The following is an 18499-nucleotide window of genomic DNA, read 5'->3' as shown; positions in this document are numbered from 1 at the left end:
AGCGCTGCGGAAGGCACTGTACATATTCAGAGCTGCTGTTGCAACATTTGTTTTAAGCAGACAAGCACAGACTGTGGGGCAGAGAGGAAGGGCGTGGAGGGTAGACTTGATATAGTGAGGTGATGGTCTGAGAATATGTTTTTTTTCTTTTATGTACACTCACACTATGCGCCAGGCGTTGTGCTACTGCAAATGACTCACAGCTGATCAATATGTCACAGTTTTATTACATTTTATTTTTTGAATACATTTATATCTCAGAAGGTCTCATTAGGCCAAGTCAAACGTTATTGTCAATTCTTAAAAAAACAGTCAATAGGATGGACGGTGAAAGAAGAGAGAGAACTGAGAAAAGATGATGCCATACAGACCATTACTTTAGGGAAGAGAAAAAAAACAGATGTGCGCAAAGAAAGTAAAGTTTAAAAAAATCGTTCTCTCTGTGTCTGAACAGTGATAGTGGGGGATAAAGGTTTGGATTTCTGGATCAGAGTTCACCTTGATGTTGGAGCTTATGTTGGTGGCCTCAGTGATCACAGACAATGGCTTTAGGCCAACACCTCAGACACACACACACACACACACACACACACACACACACACACACACACACACACACACACACACACACACACACACACACACATGCCCTGCGTTCCAACTTACATACTTTTTCTTTTTACTACACTGCATGCTAAAGAACAGAAGAGTTTTAGGCCCACGTATAAAGACAAATACTCCAAAATGCTATTGAAGTTAGGAGGGCATTTATGTATTTTCAGCATACTACAATTGACGTGCATGTATTGGGACATCCTAAATCTTTTTCTGGCATACTAAATAGTAGGGAAGTATGGGTATTAGAATGCAGGGATGGTCTCTGCTACACCCGGGAGGAATATGGAGCGTGTCAGGCCTCATAGGAGCTCACAGGCCCGTATACAACGCAACATTTACAGCATGACACTAAACACATTAACAAGAACTGACTGTGAATGCCATATCTGGAAAGTCAAGTGGCACCTTATGCTGTGTTTCCACTGAGCAGCACAGTTCGGTTTGGCACGGCACTGGTAACCCTAGACCCATCTGTCTTGTGCGCGGAAATGACTATAATCTCAACCAATCAACTGACTGCAGTGTGTGGCTCCACCCTTTTGGGACCCTTTGGGACGGCTTGGTACTCCAGTATGAAAGGTTGACAAAAATAGGTACGGCACAGTTCCCTTACTTTGGTACCCTTACCAGCTTTTGACAGTGGAAACGAGATCAAAGAGGTGCATGCCGAACCGAACCAAACCACACAAGGCTTTATGGCACTTCATCTGTTGATTACAGTGATCCTATGAAAAATATAATGTGTTGCCTCATATCAGGGCGTTTCAAATGAGCTAACTTGTCTGGCCTTATAATATCAATTGTAAAAGTCATTTACAATAATTATTTTGCAGCACATGTTTTATTTTTCATTCAAACATACTTTACATAGCATTTAGTATCATACAAGGTATCAAGCCCACTCTTTCCTTGCTTTTCCTAGCATGTTGTGTCTCGTTATAGCTGTAGCTATGACATGTAAGTCAGTGCAGATCAGTTCAAAAAGAGCAGCTTCTCTTTTGTTTTAGCAAAAATCAACTATGTGCAATTCAGTTTCTTCATAATGATGACTAAGGATATAAAAGATACACAAACGGTGACCATAATTGTTTAAACAGTATGTCAGAAGGTTCATTTATTGGTTTAAGGTTTAATAGTTTTCATATCCAAACACCCTTGTGCTTCGTTTGCATTTGCAAACGGTGTGCAATTATGTGCAATGTGTGGCTTGTGTGTCTCAACATCTCTGCATTAGAAAACCTGCAAGTGTAGTCGTGTGTGTGTGTGTGCGTGTGTGTGTGTGTGTGTGTGTGTGAGAGAGAGAGAGAGAGAGAGAGAGAGAGAGAAACACACAAAGAGGGAGGGGAGAGCCCTGCCCTACCACCGTTGGCGTACTAATCATTCTTGCTGCCTCGCTCTTTGTGATTGCCAGTCCATCCCTGCACTGCAGTTAAATTGAATCAATTAAAAATCTCTCTCTTGTAGATGGCTGCTGTTGCTTCCACCAGATTAGGCTTTGATCAAGAAACACACAAACAAATAAATAAATAAATAAGCCAAGTGGAAAAGGGAATAGAAAAGGAATGAACTCAATTAAACAGTCAACCCGGGGAACGTGCCTGTCTCGGTGTGTCAGGGTGTGTGTGTGTGTGTGTGTGTGTGTATGTGGAGACAAATGTTAGGGGCTTTGTATGTGCGAGCATTCAGTGGTGTAATATGTGTACTGCACATGTGTGTATGTGTGTGAGAGATAGCACTTCCATACTATAAGTATATACTATATATGTAGCATATGAACTGATAACAGAATACTCTTGCATATGTGCAATTCAGGAATACTTTAGTCAAATTAGAAGTTTATTTCACTTGCAGAATACTTGTCAGTAATTATGTTTGGCGGTATGGTTCTGATCCAGGATCTCCACACGCACACGTGGAAAGCTTTAAGGCAGAGAGAGCCATCCCTCTGCCCTCCATCAGCTACATGGAATTCTGAAAGGTGTGGAGATCTGCAGCAAGGACCCCCTAAGGTTCAGAACAGAACAGGCGTCAATGACAACAGAAATGACATTGATAGACAAACACAGTACACAAGGAGGTGGTGGGGTGGAGGTGGGTTGCAAAGCGTAGCAGAGGAAGCAGCACCAGTAGCAGCTTAAATAAGGCGCCACTTGAGTGGCCAATGGGAAGCTAGAACTGGCTGTCAGCTGATGTGATGTGAAGAGTTTGACAGCCGGCTTGACTCCGTACCCTGCCTGAATTAACGCTAGGCTCCATGTGTGTGTCTTCTAAGAAGCTTCCACATGTTATACAAGACACATCCCATGACCATATTGCCCGTCAATTAGAAAAATAAATATTTCAGCAGATATACATTAAGGAACACACAGAAGAATCTTTATGACATTACCAAGCCATTATCATATATGCATAATGGATACTTGAATCACAATATCATGTGCATATCAATGAATATAATTGTGTAAAGTGCAATAGAAAACGCCTAACATTTTCTGATCATTGTAATTAAGAATCTGTGTGGAAACGGGTTTATCGTGCACTCATTGCTAGCTTACTGTGAGTCAGGAGTTTAAATGAATGTTGCACACATAGTTAAGTCTGATATGTCAGCCAAAAGTACTGTTAGCATGCTAAATATGCTTGCTAAGTACAATGCTACGTCTCTCATGTTAAGCACCCATTATGTTTTTCTTGTTCAAACCTTTTAGTTTAGAGTAATGCAGCTTGAACAATTCATTTCAATGGCAAGTATACTCAATAACTTCATACTTCTTGTTTTACCAAGTGTGAGCCGTGAATCTGAACCCATTCAAATGACCCGGAATATTCCATTAATAACATTGTTAATTCCCCAATAGAGGAGGAGATTTACCATTACTGTACATAACCATTAAGCTATTGCCAATTACACATTACAAAACATTTTTTACATTACATTTCAAATTGAAAGCAGCCTAAAAAGGTGTTTGTTATCACTTTCTGGATGTATTTCAATGTGAAACGTGCAGGAAATGTGTGAAATGTGACAGTAGCTTTACAGTAACACTGCAACAAAAGACCAGCAACTCCCTCTCAAGTGCCCTTTTTCCTTTGTGTGTTTGAGGAATTATATACATGGAGTTTCATCTTAATGACATGGAGACTAAACCAGGCAGGTTTTTGTTTTGTCCCTTTCTGGAGCCCTATATTAGAGGAGCACGTGTATTTTCCATTACTCCAGGTGTCTCTCTACACATGTGGCCCGATGCATCCCCTGTGGAAATGAACTGTAGTGTTGAGTGACACTGGGTATAATGAGCATTCTCTTGAGTCACAGAGTGTGGGACCATGGACACAATCGGAGCGGGAAAGAGGAAAGGGAATCCTATTTCATTTTTAAAAGTCAAGTCAAGTCAGGATGGGGACTTGGGTGGGGGGGGGAGGTTAATGGGTCCAGTCGGTGTGTGTGTGTAGGGGTGGGGTGGGGGGTCCCTGGACACCTGCAGCCAGGTAATGGAGCTTTTAGCATGGAAATCAGTGGGGGGAGGTGGAGCGTTGGACATGAAATTGCTCTAATAGACAAGAGCTCTCCTGTGGGTACACTTTAGTACACTGGGTCTTTAATGTAGCTGCATTGACCAGGACAACCTGAGAGCTTCAATTGTATGGGGAGGGGTTGCAAATGGGAAACAAGGGGTGTAGAATAGGGTGGGGGGGAGGGGGAGTGGGAGGGGGGGATTATTTTCATGCAGGGCTTGCTGAAGAATTGAACCATATTAATGTTGATAAACCATGAAACAAATTATTTTGATTAATGGGAGAACTTTTAATCAGCCACCATAGCTACCATAGATTCCATAAAAAAAATGTTTATGATTTTTGCATTTCAATGACAATTTTTTGTTACATAAATCAACATAAGATCTGACTCACTCATCATGACTGTATTTGGGGCTGGTTTTATAGATTACGATATGTCTCTATCCAGAATGACCCGGTCTGTGAAATATTTAGTGTATTCACATTTTAAGTGGCTCTACAGGGTAATAACTCTAGCTTTTATTGCAGAAGACTATTAAACAGCCAGACATGTTGGTTTTTCTTGTGCAACAGAGAAATATGCCTCGTTATCTAGTGGCAGTAGTTAGGAGCTTGAACGGTCCAAAAGTAGATAGCTGTTTATTTTTATGTGAATTTGAAGGCGATCAAAAAGCAAATAAAAAGGAATAGTAAAAACAGTTGTGTCCCTTGTGGTCTTCACTTTTTATTCTACGCTGGATAATAAACTGCATATACATATGAATGTAAAATGTTTTTTTTTCCATTTGATACAAATAGAAGCTCTTCAAAATATGTCACACACTTCATGTAACTTTTCTTTTATCTGATCTAAGATCTGTGCCAAGTTGTGATGGAGTTTGTATAGGCGTGTAACTTTTTTTTAAATCTGACCCCGAGTTGACCTCGCGATGAAAATGGAAAGAGAAAAACCAGTAACTCGTGGGGCACTGCTTCTGATGATGACATAGGTTCAGTGATTTTCATAGTAACAAACTTACAGTGAGGAAAAAGATATAGCAGCACTTATTGACACACCCATTAACTCCGCTGTCCTGTCCTCATCACTTTTCTTATCTTGTCTTTTTAACAAAGATGGAATTGTCACCCTCACTGATCATTGCTTTGATGCAGTCATAGGTTTGAACAGTTTTCCGGTAATAACTCTTCTTTTGTATCGTATAGTCTAGTTGAATCTCATAATTTCAAAAATAGCATATATGCTATTAAAATAATTCAATAAAAAAATAGGGGAGAACGGGGTTGGTAGGCGCACTTTTTACTCCATTAAATTGAAGCTTAAGGTGTTGGCTTGAAATGTGTATCCCTCTCAGTTTCCAACTTATTGTAATAAAGAAGAAATTAATCATCAAAGACACCCTGACACATTGTGACAACCAACCCGTGTTATAACCCTGTTCTCCCCTAACTCATTCAATTTTGTTGTACATGCCAGTTGTACAAGTCATACTACTGCCACTGAACCCTTTTATGAGACACTAATACTAAAGAACACCCTTCCTTGTCCTTGTTGTGTGCAGGGTTCCTGAGTACAGGTGACCAGGCAGCCAAAGGGAACTATGGTCTGTTGGACCAGATCCAGGCTCTGCGTTGGACCAGTGAGAACATTGCAGCCTTCGGGGGCGACCCCTTACGCATCACTGTGTTTGGCTCCGGGGCTGGGGCCTCCTGCGTCAACCTGCTCACACTCTCTCACTACTCAGAGGGCAACCGCTGGAGCAACTCCACCAAAGGTAAAACAACTAAAAAAAACAACACTTCGATTCTATGAAAAAAAGGATACGTTTGATAAGGAGCAGGCAGATTCATTAAAAAAATTGTTCATTCTACTCAAACATAGCCTATAAATAGTCAAACGAGAGACACTGAACATTTGGAGCGGTCTCTTGAGCTGTATATTCCAGTGCCAACTTTACAACATTATATAATTACAGAATAAAAACATTGTATATACTGCATTTGTAAATGCAGGTCAGAACATACAACATACGGCAACACAACAACATACAACAAAAGACTGTGCCTAACATTCCCATTCAATATGTTCAGGTGTCCTCCTTACTGTATTGGTAGATTATTGTTTTCTTGTGTGTATTTTTGATTCAAGTTTGTGTGGGATCTTCATGTATATTTAAGTATCCAAAAGCAGGGCCCAGCTTGGACGGGCCTGTGCCGCTGCTTGGTAGTTCGATGCACTTCTTTTCACGCCATTACGGTAGCGACACATTTTTGTCCTTTTCTGGGCTTCAAGAAGTTCATATTATGTGGTCAATGGTTACTCTTACTGCCAAGGGAGGCATTGTTTCGTTGATTTTGTAAGCAGGTTTTAAAATGGTACTTCCATCTTCCTACATTGCTAGCTAGCTATACACAGTATCCAGCAACATCAATTATTATTGTGACAGAAAAATGGCCACAAGCATGGCTCCAAGCTGGGATGAGGTTTTTCCCAGCCCTACATGCTGTGGTCAATCAACTCATCTAATAAACATCTCATGATTTAACTTTTTTTTTAAATGTAGTAATTATTAAGTTCCCTTCAGTTAATTTAGCTTGATTATAAAGCTAGCAATTGAAGTGAACACTAATCACTAAACACTTTTTTTAAATGCACATACTGCTCCAAGCATACAAGACATCCAGAGAGGTCGGCCAAATGACTGGACAGAGGAAAGTCAACGTAGTTCACATGTTTTGCAGATCGTGTTTATTTCTCTCTTTGCTTCGGCTACATGTCTGATTGTGTGTGTGGAGTGGAGCCTTTAATAAAGGAGCTGCTTTTTTTTCCTGCATTGAATTACCACATTCTACTGTGATAATCACATGCTTAACGAGTTTAAATATTGTTGTTACGTTACCTGGCCAAAGAAGCTAGCACTACAAAGAAAAACACTCCTGGGGTGAAGCACACTGCACCAGGCATGCTCAGTGTGAATGCACCCGGACTAATTAGAGAGGGTTTGTATCTGTGATAATCTTGTTTTTGAGGGCAGGTATAAATATAGCATGAGTACATAATAAACAGAGCTACTGTATAGATGCCCTAAAAGACACGGCTGTTGTTGTTTTTTAAACCAAGAGAGAAACACATAATAATAATAATACATTTTATTTAAAGGCGCCTTTCACGACTCTCAAGGACACTGTCACTAAGTCTGGTTGTCTTAATGTAAACACCGGTGTCTACCAATTTAAAGGTGTAATCAGCGATTCTGGAGAATGCTTGTTGTCTAAATCACTTTTTGTCAAAATCAGTGAATATCTCCTCATGATTTGCAACCTGTCTGTTCTGTGTGTGCGCTTAAACGATGTCAAGTTTTATTACTAAAGCCTATGCTCTGTAAATGGTCATGTTACATACCCTTTGTTTACAGAGCCTATAGGCTTTGTATTCACACACATTCAGCACACACGGTACGGACAGGTAGCAGATCGTGAGAAGATATTCACTCATTTTGACGTAAAAAGGGTTTCGACAAGAAGCATTCTCCAGAAACGCTGACTCGCCACCTTTAAGTAAATTCAGTTTTTACTTTTTAAGACAATGAATCCTTACCCCATTCATTTGATTTAGTTATACAGCTGTGTCATCGTGCATAATATTATACAGCTGTGTCATCGTGCATATATCGGTGTGTGGCAGATTTTTTGTTTTAAATGTTCAAAGAAAGTCAAATTGTAATATGTTTTTCCCTGTGCTGTTGTGGCTGTCTCTCCAGGCCTGTTCCAGAGGGCCATTGCTCAGAGTGGCACAGCTCTGTCCAGCTGGGCGGTCAGTTTCCAGCCAGCCAAGTATGCCCGCATGCTGGCCCGTAAGGTGGGCTGTAACCTGGAGGACACTGTGGAGCTGGTGGCCTGCCTTCAGAGGAAACACTACAAGGAGCTAGTGGATCAGGACATCCAGCCGGCACGCTACCACATCGCCTTTGGACCCGTCATCGACGGAGATGTCATACCAGATGACCCTCAGATACTCATGGAGCAAGGTAGCCATTTTAGCTGGAATTCATTCATTTTGTCTTTATTTCGAACAAAAAAAAATTAAAACTAAGAAAAGCAAGTATGACACATCATACAAATACACATCACACAAAACAACAATAATTATAATGTGTCATAAAGAATATTTATAAAATAAATACAGTGTCTATGTCCGAAAAGGAGTGAGAGGAAGCCGAAGCTTATGTATTAATCGATTTTAAACAACTATTTACATAATGCACATTCAAATTATTCATATTTATACAATTATAATTCTTATATTTACAACATTGATAAAGCTTTACAAAAAAACATTTAAAATGGACAAAAATAAACAAACTGAATTCCATTGAAGGTGGAGTCAGTGAAGTTTGGAGAACAAGCTTTGTTGTCAAAATCAGTTTTTTGTCAAAAGCTGTGAAAATCTTGTGTGTTTGCGCTGAAAACAAAATATAACTGTTAATACACAGCCTAGGCTCTGTGAAAAGGTATGTAGACAAAGGGTATGTAACACAAACTGGGGGCCCACTGTAGCTAGCAGCATACTGTATGTATTGACACTGCATTTTGTTTTTCATCAGCGCAAACACAGTATAGACAGGCATTGGGATCATGAGGAGCAATTCACTGATTTTGACATACTGTGATGGTGACCACAAACATTTCCCCCCCCCCTTTAACAGCCAGCTATATTTACCACAATACCCCCCCCCCCCTCCCCCTGAAATGTGTACTTTTTAAACAGCCAACTTCTTTGTCTTTCAAAGGTGAGTTCCTCAACTATGACATCATGCTGGGAGTGAACCAGGGTGAAGGCCTTAAGTTTGTGGAGCTTATCGTGGACAATGAAAACGGGGTTCAGGCCAACGACTTTGACTATGCGGTGTCCAGCTTTGTGGATGACCTGTACGGCTACCCCGAGGGCAAAGACATCCTCCGAGAGACCATCAAGTTCATGTACACAGACTGGGCGGACAGGCACAACCCCGAGACCCGCCGCAAGACACTGCTGGCCCTCTTCACCGATCACCAGTGGGTGGCACCGGCCATCGCAACCGCCGACCTGCACTCCAGCTTTGGCTCACCGACATACTTCTATGCCTTCTACCACCACTGTCAGACCGAACAGGTAGGCATTAAGCTGTCTAGGCAGAGGGACATCTTACTTTTTTTTCTTTTTCTTTTTTTTAAGATTAGCTATTTTCTTTTTTTATTTATTTTTCAAGTTTTATTAGACAGTACAGAGTTGAAATGGGGAGACAGAGAGAGAGGGGGGATGACACTCAGTAAAGGTCCACGGGTCGGATACGAACCCGCGACCACTGAAACGAGGCCTGAGCCAATATGGTACACGCTCTATCCACTACACCACCAGGGCGCCCCAGGAACATCTTTCTTCGTGGATGTTCAGTAATATAACAACATAACATACTGCTGGCTTGTTCTCAGTTCTTCTGGGTAAACCTTTCAGTGACTTCTCACAGAATGAAAACCTAATACAGTAATATGGAATAATGTTTTTATACTGACATTTTTTATTAGAATGATCAGAATTAACAAACAAAAAAATACGGAATAATGGAGCCATGAAGTTACAATAATCAAACACAGGTATCTATCGTTTCTTGTTATTCCTTCTGACAAATAACCCAAATAAAGTGACACATATGTCGATGGTATCTGCAGCCCAATAATCTGCTGCAGTAATATGGTATTGTACTGTATATCAGTTACCTTATAGCGTATCAACTCTGAAGGTGCTGCTCATCAGCTTGGTCCACACCCATATATCAGATTTGGGAAATTCAAGAAGTTCTTATTATGTGGTCATTGATTACTCTCATTGCCAAGGGAGGCATTGTTTGGTTGATTTTGTAAGCAGGTTTTAGAATGGTGCTTCCATCTTCCTACATTGCTAGCTAGCTATACACAGTATCCAGCAACATCAATTATGTTGCAAATCCCACTCTTTAGGATACAAACTATACATGTAGCTCACAGTTAAGTTACTGTTAATTCAAACCGAAGATTTCCTACAGCGTAAATTCACATTAAAAGCCTTTAACTGGTGAAATGTGAGAAATCAAAGTCAACTTTGACTTTTGACTTCCTATCCCCGCTGCGCTTCCGTCACACTATTTCCGCCCAACCGCACCAGGCTTTTCTCGCTTGTGTGATAATCAAAGTTCATTTCGGACACTGAAACTCATCGGTAACAGACCTGTCGGTGTTTGCACACGCGTAGACAAGTACTACAGAGCAGTCAAACTGGCTTAACCCAGGCAGCGCTTGACAGGCTAGTGGGGATAGCAGCCGAGCTAGCAGGGCAGTTTGGCTGCTATCCCCGCCGGCTGTCCAGCGCTGCCCGGCTCGCAGTGTAAAGTTCCAGGAATGAGGCTCGGCTGCTCTCTCAGCGGTGGGAAGCTCCTGCGCTCCCCGGGGCGGTCACCCTCTCCGCGGGGTGAATTTTCAAGCCGCCGCAGCCTCAGCTAAAGGGGATAGCTCCATCAGGCTAATGAGCTAAGCTAGAGAGGAATCCACCAATTCAGTCAATTCTGTGCCCTGAAACCCCACACGGCCCAAAACTACTCAAATGTCACTTTTAGATTTTTCTATTTTGTTGAATGCTTGAAAATTTTGCATTTGAATAAAAGCAGAAAATGATCAAATATGGGTAAATACTTTATTTGTTGAGTATTTAATTATTTATATTAAATATGTATTAATTGAATTTACAGAAAATATGCTATATCGTCAAATGTATCGTTATTGGGATATTAAATTTTGGTCATATCACCCAGCCCTATACACAGGTATGTGAGGAGTGGTGATTAGATCTCATTTTATTTCAGCATATTCTTCATTGGACATGCTACATTCAGAGGGCTAGAGTATATAGGATGTACTTTAACCTTTGGTTTAAAATTCAGCTCAAATCAACCCTCTTCTATCCCTTTATTTTCTTTATCTTGCCTCTACACATTGAATATTGGGCTGGATATTGTAGGCAAAGATAATATTAAAAACCTAATCTCACAAGGAAAATGTTGTTGTTTTCCCAGAGGTTCATTCACCTGTGTCGTCAGCATACAGCATGTATTTCAATGCCCCATGTATTTCCCATTAAAGGTAATAATTCTGATCTAAAACTGCTAAACTTGAGATCTGCTGCAACTCTCAGCTCTTTTAAATCAAGTCTGAAGACTTTTCTGTTTCCATTTTAACCTACAATTGCATTGAATTCAAATGTTCTATTTCTACTCATTAGCTTTTAAATGTTTTATCTCTATTAATTCGCTTTTCTAATGTGTATTATGTATTTTAATCTTGCCCCTGTAAAGCACTTTGAATGGCTTTGTGTCTAAGTTGTGCTATATAAATAAACTTGCCTTGCCTTCCTAAAGTGTATGGACTTGTTCCTCATCAGGTCCCACCGTGGGCGGACGCATCACACGGAGATGAGATTCCATATGTCTTTGGCTTGCCTATGATCGGACCCACCGAGCTGTTTCCCTGCAACTTCTCCAAGAACGACGTCATGCTCAGCGCCGTGGTCATGACCTACTGGACAAACTTTGCCAAAACAGGGTATGGTGGCTCCTAAAGGGGCATTTCAACCTACTTGGCTATCTCATAAACCCCAATCAACCCCAATCAAGTCACATTGAGTCATTTGTATTCATACAGCCCAATATCACAAATCACAGTTTGCCTTGGGCGGGGGGGGGGGGGGGCTTTACAATCTTTTAAGCATACCATACCATCTGTCCTTAGACCTCGATTCAGATAAGGAAAAACTATTCCTAAAGCTTGTAATCCAGAGCACAAATGGACTATAAAATAGTTTCAGAAGTCTGGCTTCATGCATTTCAGTGCACCTACTGAAGTAATGTAACATTTAAACTTACTGAACGTCCTATTTTCTAACTATAGATGTGATAATTGGGCACCTTTATTGTGCTGTATGTAATGGCTAAAACCTGTCATGACAATATTGATGAATAGCTAGTTAAAGCCTTTAGAGGACAGGTGACTTTTAGCTTTATTTTCAAAATATTTTGCAAGCTGGCTCCCCTGATATCTGCAGGTAGTGTGTTCCACAGCTTTTCGGCCGCAATTGACAGATTTTCATTCAACTGTTGGTGGGAACTTCCAATACACCAGCAGCAGATGATGGCAGTGTTCTTAAAGGCAAATATGGAACCTGTGAGTTAACAATGGTGGCTCAATAGGGGATTAGAGAAACCTGTGCTCTTTCTTTTTACTACACTACATACTAAAGTACAAAAGAGACATAAAAACAGATAAGGAAGTTTTTTTTTCATTATGTCGAGAAATGTCAAGAATAAAGACGAATACTTCAAAATGCTATTGGAGTCAGTGGGGCATTTATGTATTTTCAGCATGCTACAATTGATGTGCATGTATTGGGACATCCTAAATCTTTTTCTGGCATACTAGTATACTAGTATATATATTCTAGCAGGGAAGGATGGGTATTGGAACGCAGGGCTGGTTCGCAAAAACCAACACACTGAAAAACAAACAAACAAATAGACAAAGAAAAACATCTGTTAAGACACAGCCTCCTCTCTCACCACTACATTTGAAATAAAAAAGCCATTGTTCCTTAATAGAGTCTGGTTACTGTCATGAGTAAAACAACTGAGATCACCCACACTCCCCTGAATATTCTGCTAATTTAAAGAAATACTCACATACAGTAATACAAAGGCACAGTAGGAACTCAAAGAATGGTATCCCACAACATTGCTGATAATGATGCAAACTGTAAAGGTTGTTTCTTACAGTTGCTTTTTTTTATTTTGTGCTAAAACAAAAGAAGTGCCACACAAAAGAAGGAAAAAAACTAAAAAATATTCTCAATTTATTGCACCACCGCATTTGACATTACGAAGAAAAAAAAACGGTTAATCACACGTGTGATTCTGATGAATAGGGTTAGGGTTAAGGTTAGGGTTAGCGGTCCGTTTTGCACGTTTGATTCTCCAAATCATTGTTCCATTCATTTGCTATGCAGCAACCTGATTTGCATCTGTAGCTAAAGGGCTATGTTATGTAAACCGTTTTTTTGCAGGCAATTTGTTCTGCAATCACTCTCACAGCACTTGAACAACATGCAATTAACATTACAAGATGTGTCCTCAATATTAACCCACATCTGAGTATTGTGCAATTGCGTTTTTTTATTGACTGCACAGTGCAAGTGGTATTCTATGCAGATATCCTCAACTGATCTTCAAATACATAATGGCCATGCCCTAAAAGAGTGACATTCTCCACGGGACAAAATTACAATATTTATTTCATCTCTGTCTTCCGTCTCACATTGCCTTTCAGCATACAGTCATGAAGGTAATTGTTTCTTGAGAGTGTAATGGGGGGGGGGGGGGCTTTGGCTTTTTCTGAGCACTGCCCAGTAGCCCTAAGGGGGAACAGAAAAGGCACTAATGGTCGACATATATAACCCCAAATTGACGTGGAATGCCGGGTACCTGGGAGATTTATGCCACCAATTTGAATGGTTAAGCGTGTTCCTGATGAGGTCTGGCCGGCTCCATATGCCTGCTCCCAGACAATGGGGCGCTCGGTGGCTCTGAATGGCCCTCCATAGCTCATGGGGGCTGGCTCTCTTTCTGCTCAGATTAAGTGTAAGTGTTTCTATTTAGCACAGGATCCTGCAGGCCCAATGTTGTCCGTAAGCTTCTCTGTATTACTGACTTTAAAGGGGACAGTTCATGTGGGGTTTGCTGACCTGCATTCATAGAGTAGTTCACTACAGTCTTATCATGGCTTCATTCTAATGTTTTACTAAGAGAATATGGTATATAGGATTAAAAAAAGGAAAAAAAAATTCTCGGTTGGGTTATAGCAGCTACTGAAGCATTGTGAATGTGAAGTTATCAGCATGGTTTAACATCATTACCCAAACAAACTCTTTGGCTGGAAGCTTTGTTTTATATCAAATTATATAAACATGTGTGTGCTCCCAACATGAACTCCATCATTTAGTTATGTTGCATGGAAATAGTTGAAATATGGGAAATGTATAACAGTACAAACTATCTCAAAATCTTTAGAAAACCATCTGTCATATGTGAGCAGAAATACTCCTTTACACCTTTCTTGATTTTATCAGGTGTAATATCTTGGAAATGGTTGATTAATATTCTATGAATCCTCTGGGCTTCATCTCACCACTGCATTGCTGTATTTTCATAATTACACTTTGGTCAAAATAAAAATAAAATTGGAAAAAGATAGTCATCATGTCTCAAAAAGGTCAACTCCCAAAATGAAGTGCCCACAGGGTGACTGCACTATGACTGAGGCAATATGTCTCTGGTTGCATTGTTTCAAATGTGCTTGTGTAACTGTCATAAAACATCAGCACATTTGTCCTCTGAATTTGTTTATTCTTTCATTGTCAAATAATGTTTTCTCCTTGACTCTTTTTTGTCAGGGACCCAAACCAGCCTGTGCCCCAGGACACCAAGTTTATCCACACCAAGCCCAATCGCTTTGAAGAGGTGGCATGGACCCGCTACAACCAGAAAGACCAGCTCTACCTGCACATTGGCCTCAAGCCAAGGGTCAAGGAGCACTACCGCGCCAACAAGGTACAGACAGATAGGACTGAATGCACTCTCTCCCTGCGTTCCAATTCACATACTGTTTCTTTTTACTACACTACATACTAAAGTACAGAAGAGTTTTAGGGCCACAGGAGAGAAAAGATAATCAGATAAAGATAATTTTTTTTTCATTATGTCGAGAAAAGTCATGAATAAAGAGGAATACTCCAAAATGCTAATGGAGTTAGTGGGGCATTTGGGTATTTTTGCATACTACAATTGACGTGCATGTATTGGGACATCCTAAATCTTTTTCTGTCATACTAAATAGTATGGAAGTATGGGGATTGGAATGCAGGGTCTGTCTTTCTGTTGAACACTTAAGCTAACAAATACCTGGGACAAATCCCACATCAAGCACAGGCCAAGATAATTCCAAACCTAGAGTTAACTGAGCCAGTTGATAACTTTGTGATAGCAGTTAACCGGGATCACTTCCATAATGTTTATCTTACATCACTTTAGGATATCGGTCCATGAATGTTTTTTTTGCAGCTACCCTTATATTTGTATCAATATGTTCCAGTCAGTCTTTAACATGAGGATGACAGTCTTAGCATTTGGTGATCTGGAAAAGAGTGATGGGTTTTTTGGCTAATTATTTGTTATAGTCAGTGATGACATTCCCATTCTAATGTACTGTCCCACTTAACTTGTATGAAAGCCCTTCCATTTTCAATCCCACTTACAAATGTTCTCCACAGGTCAACTTGTGGTTGGAGCTTGTTCCTCATTTGCACAGTCTCAATGAGGTCACTCAGCTCATCCCCACGACAACCAAGGTTGGTACTAAATCATCTAATATCTCATGCTGCTTCTTCAACTGTACCGCCGGAGTCATTCTCTTCACTGCAAAGGGTTTGGAGTTAGAGCCGGGCAACTTAAAAAAGGAATTTGATTTTAAAAATGCAATAGTCACATTGTTTGTTGGCCTAACTCTTGTGTAAGCATGCCCTTAAGTGCTACCTATGACATGTTGGATACAGCCTCTGGTCATTTTCAAAGTCACATACATGCCTAAATATATATGTTGAAGTGTTAATTTATATTAGTATGAAAGAGGATATGTTATAGAAGCAAAATAGTTACAATCCTCAAATTTGACCAGTGCTTGATAAAAACAATATGTTTTGCCTGCCATGGCTCACCTTAAAGGCTTAGAATGTGTAAGCACAGACAAAATAGCCTTGAACATATACATTACATTTTATTTAGCTAACGCTTTTATCCAAGGCGACTTCCATTAAGTGCATTCAACAGTCAAAAGTCTTTAAATCAATCATTTATTGACCATCCTTTACTTCTTGCTTTTCTTTGTTAGATCCCACCACCGGAGGCTACCAACCGCACCCCTAAGACCAAGCTTCCAGTGACCAAGCGGCCCAACAACAACTACAACAACCCCACCCCGTTCCCCACAGAGGGCCAGGACAGCCACAACAAGCAGCCTCACCTGGTGGACCAGAGGGACTACAGCACGGAGCTGTCTGTCACCATCGCCGTGGGAGCCTCCCTGCTCTTCCTCAACATCCTGGCCTTCGCCGCCCTCTACTACAAGAAGGACAAGCGGCGCCACGACGTGCACCACCGGCGCTGCAGCCCGCAACGCAGCACGGCCAACGACCTGGCCCTGCACCACACCCAGGAGGAGGAGCTCATGTCCCTGCAGATGAAGCAGCACTCTGCAGACCTGCAGGAGCGTGACTGCAGAGGGCTGGTGGGGGGCCTGGGTGACTCGCTACACCCCCATGACATGGTGCTGAGGACTGCCTGCCCGCCCGACTACACGCTGGCCATGAGGCGCTCGCCCGACGACATCCCGCTCATGACCCCCAACACCATCACCATGATCCCTAGCTCCATGGGGGGGCTCACCTCGCTGCACCCCTTCAACACATTCCCCAGCAGCGGGCAGAACAACACCCTGCCCCACCCACACTCGCACTCCACCACTCGGGTATAGCAGCCCCCCCCCTTATAAGGATTGCACCCACGCATAGCAGGCAGGCAGGCAGGCAGGCAGGCAAGACTCTGACGGCTAAAGGCCAAAATCTAAAAACGCCACTGCCGCCACAGCAGAGACTTAAAGGGCCGACAACGCTGCTGACAACACACACACACACACACACACACACACACACACACACACACACACACACACACACACACACAGAGATTTTGTCAGTAGATGGAGCGGCCATGCCAGCCTGGAGTTGCCTCACACACCCCTATTGGATTACAACGGGGCCGTACGACAAGAACCTGTTAATACTGGAGGGAATATAGTCAAGGGGATTTTTCTAGAGGATTTGGACAAAAAGGGTTGAACAAAAAAAATATGAATAATTGTGTTTTTTGTAGAAAAATTTAAGACAATAAGAAAAAAAGTACAAATAAAGGAGTTGAAGAACAATAACCCTACAAGCTAAAAGGAGGAAGAGGAGGAGAATTTTTTTCTATGATTATTTTTGTTGTGATATTGCAGCAAAACAAGGTACAGTAAAGTACTTTTTCTTCGTGGCGACATGATTTGGCCTTGGGGATCTCTTTGACAAATGACTGCTTGACAGTGTTATCTGGGAGCAGAGCATCAGACACGCCTCGGAGCTGAGAAGAAGAGGGGGAGCGCTTTGTATGCCAAGGGAAACATATTGTTTTCCCGTGGCATTGCACTGCAGATTACTCTGTTTGGTGGGGCCCAGAGTAGACAACTATGGCATGTGTTCACTTCTCTAAATGGGAGGTTATGTAAGATAAAAAAGCAACAAACAAAAAAACAATTGTTGAATAGAGAAAAAGGAAGGACTGAAAACTTTTGGAGGAATAAAAAGAAAGCCTGGTATGCACAACGGAACCATTTTGAGGAGATGAAAAAATAAATGTCACAGATACTTTTCAAACCATTTATTTTTGAGGATCAGGAACAATTTTATTGTATAGAACCTATTTACATATCTAGATCTGTACACTAAGCACCAAGGCTGTTTAAGCCCTCTTCTCTTGGGGGGGGGTGGGGGGGTATCTATACTGCAAACCTGCCAGCAGGACTCAACCAGTGGGGAGTGGGATCCAAACCTACTGGCTTTCTGGCTATTTCCAACTTCGACATAGAGAGCTGGGGGACAAAGGATGATTGGATATTTTAGCACGATGCGCATGACAATTTACCTGCTTGATGGCTGCTCTGCTGATTATGTCATTATTAAGAATAATCCCTCCCCCCCAGTCCCCTTGCATTGGAGCTATTTTCAGATGGATCTTTCCTGTTTTGGATTACAGGAAAACACACACACACACACACACACGCCCCGCAGGACCATGGGAAATGCAGTTCCAGGTTGTGGATGCTGTGGGACACAAAAGGGGGAGGGGCTGGGGACATGGTAAAACTTTCTTGCATAACATTATATAGCTTGAGTGGAGCTGGGCATATAAGGACTAGTTTTGTACTACTGTGTGTTGGTACTACTTTTTGATAGTGGTTAAAAATCACATGACACCATATCAATCAAAACTCATTGTACCTTCAGTTGAGCTCAATGTTATTTGCTATTCTACCTATTGGACCACTTTACCGTATAGAAGTTCCTGCACTGTTTATTCCATTGCCCTTCTTTTTTGTGTTTGTGGAAGATCTGCTAATTGAGTGATGCGGTGGATTCCCATTGGTTTGAAAAAAAAAACAT

At 41.3% G+C, this 18499-nt stretch overlaps 1 protein-coding gene across 2 annotated transcripts in view; it reads left to right on the top strand.

The window, feature by feature from the left end:
- Positions 1–16776, top strand: part of nlgn1 (neuroligin 1) — a gene marked incomplete at both ends in the record, with an annotated part of 304273 nt that extends 287497 nt beyond the window's left edge. Inside the window, 7 exons of one of the 2 annotated variants that reach the window (XM_080032917.1) lie at positions 5697–5909; positions 7896–8162; positions 8925–9286; positions 11585–11745; positions 14642–14798; positions 15518–15595; positions 16135–16776. In XM_080032917.1, the coding sequence (XP_079889043.1) occupies positions 5697–5909; positions 7896–8162; positions 8925–9286; positions 11585–11745; positions 14642–14798; positions 15518–15595; positions 16135–16776 (1880 nt within the window). The remainder of the gene's footprint in view (positions 1–5696; positions 5910–7895; positions 8163–8924; positions 9287–11584; positions 11746–14641; positions 14799–15517; positions 15596–16134) is intronic. The other variant, XM_080032918.1, reaches the window with a different exon arrangement.
- Positions 16777–18499: the final 1723 nt, after the last annotated feature.

This window comes from Ammodytes marinus (genome assembly GCF_949987685.1).
Source record: "Ammodytes marinus genome assembly, chromosome: 8".
In the NCBI taxonomy this organism is placed as follows: Eukaryota; Metazoa; Chordata; class Actinopteri; order Uranoscopiformes; family Ammodytidae; genus Ammodytes; species Ammodytes marinus.
This window is presented reverse-complemented; position numbering and strand designations above follow the sequence as displayed.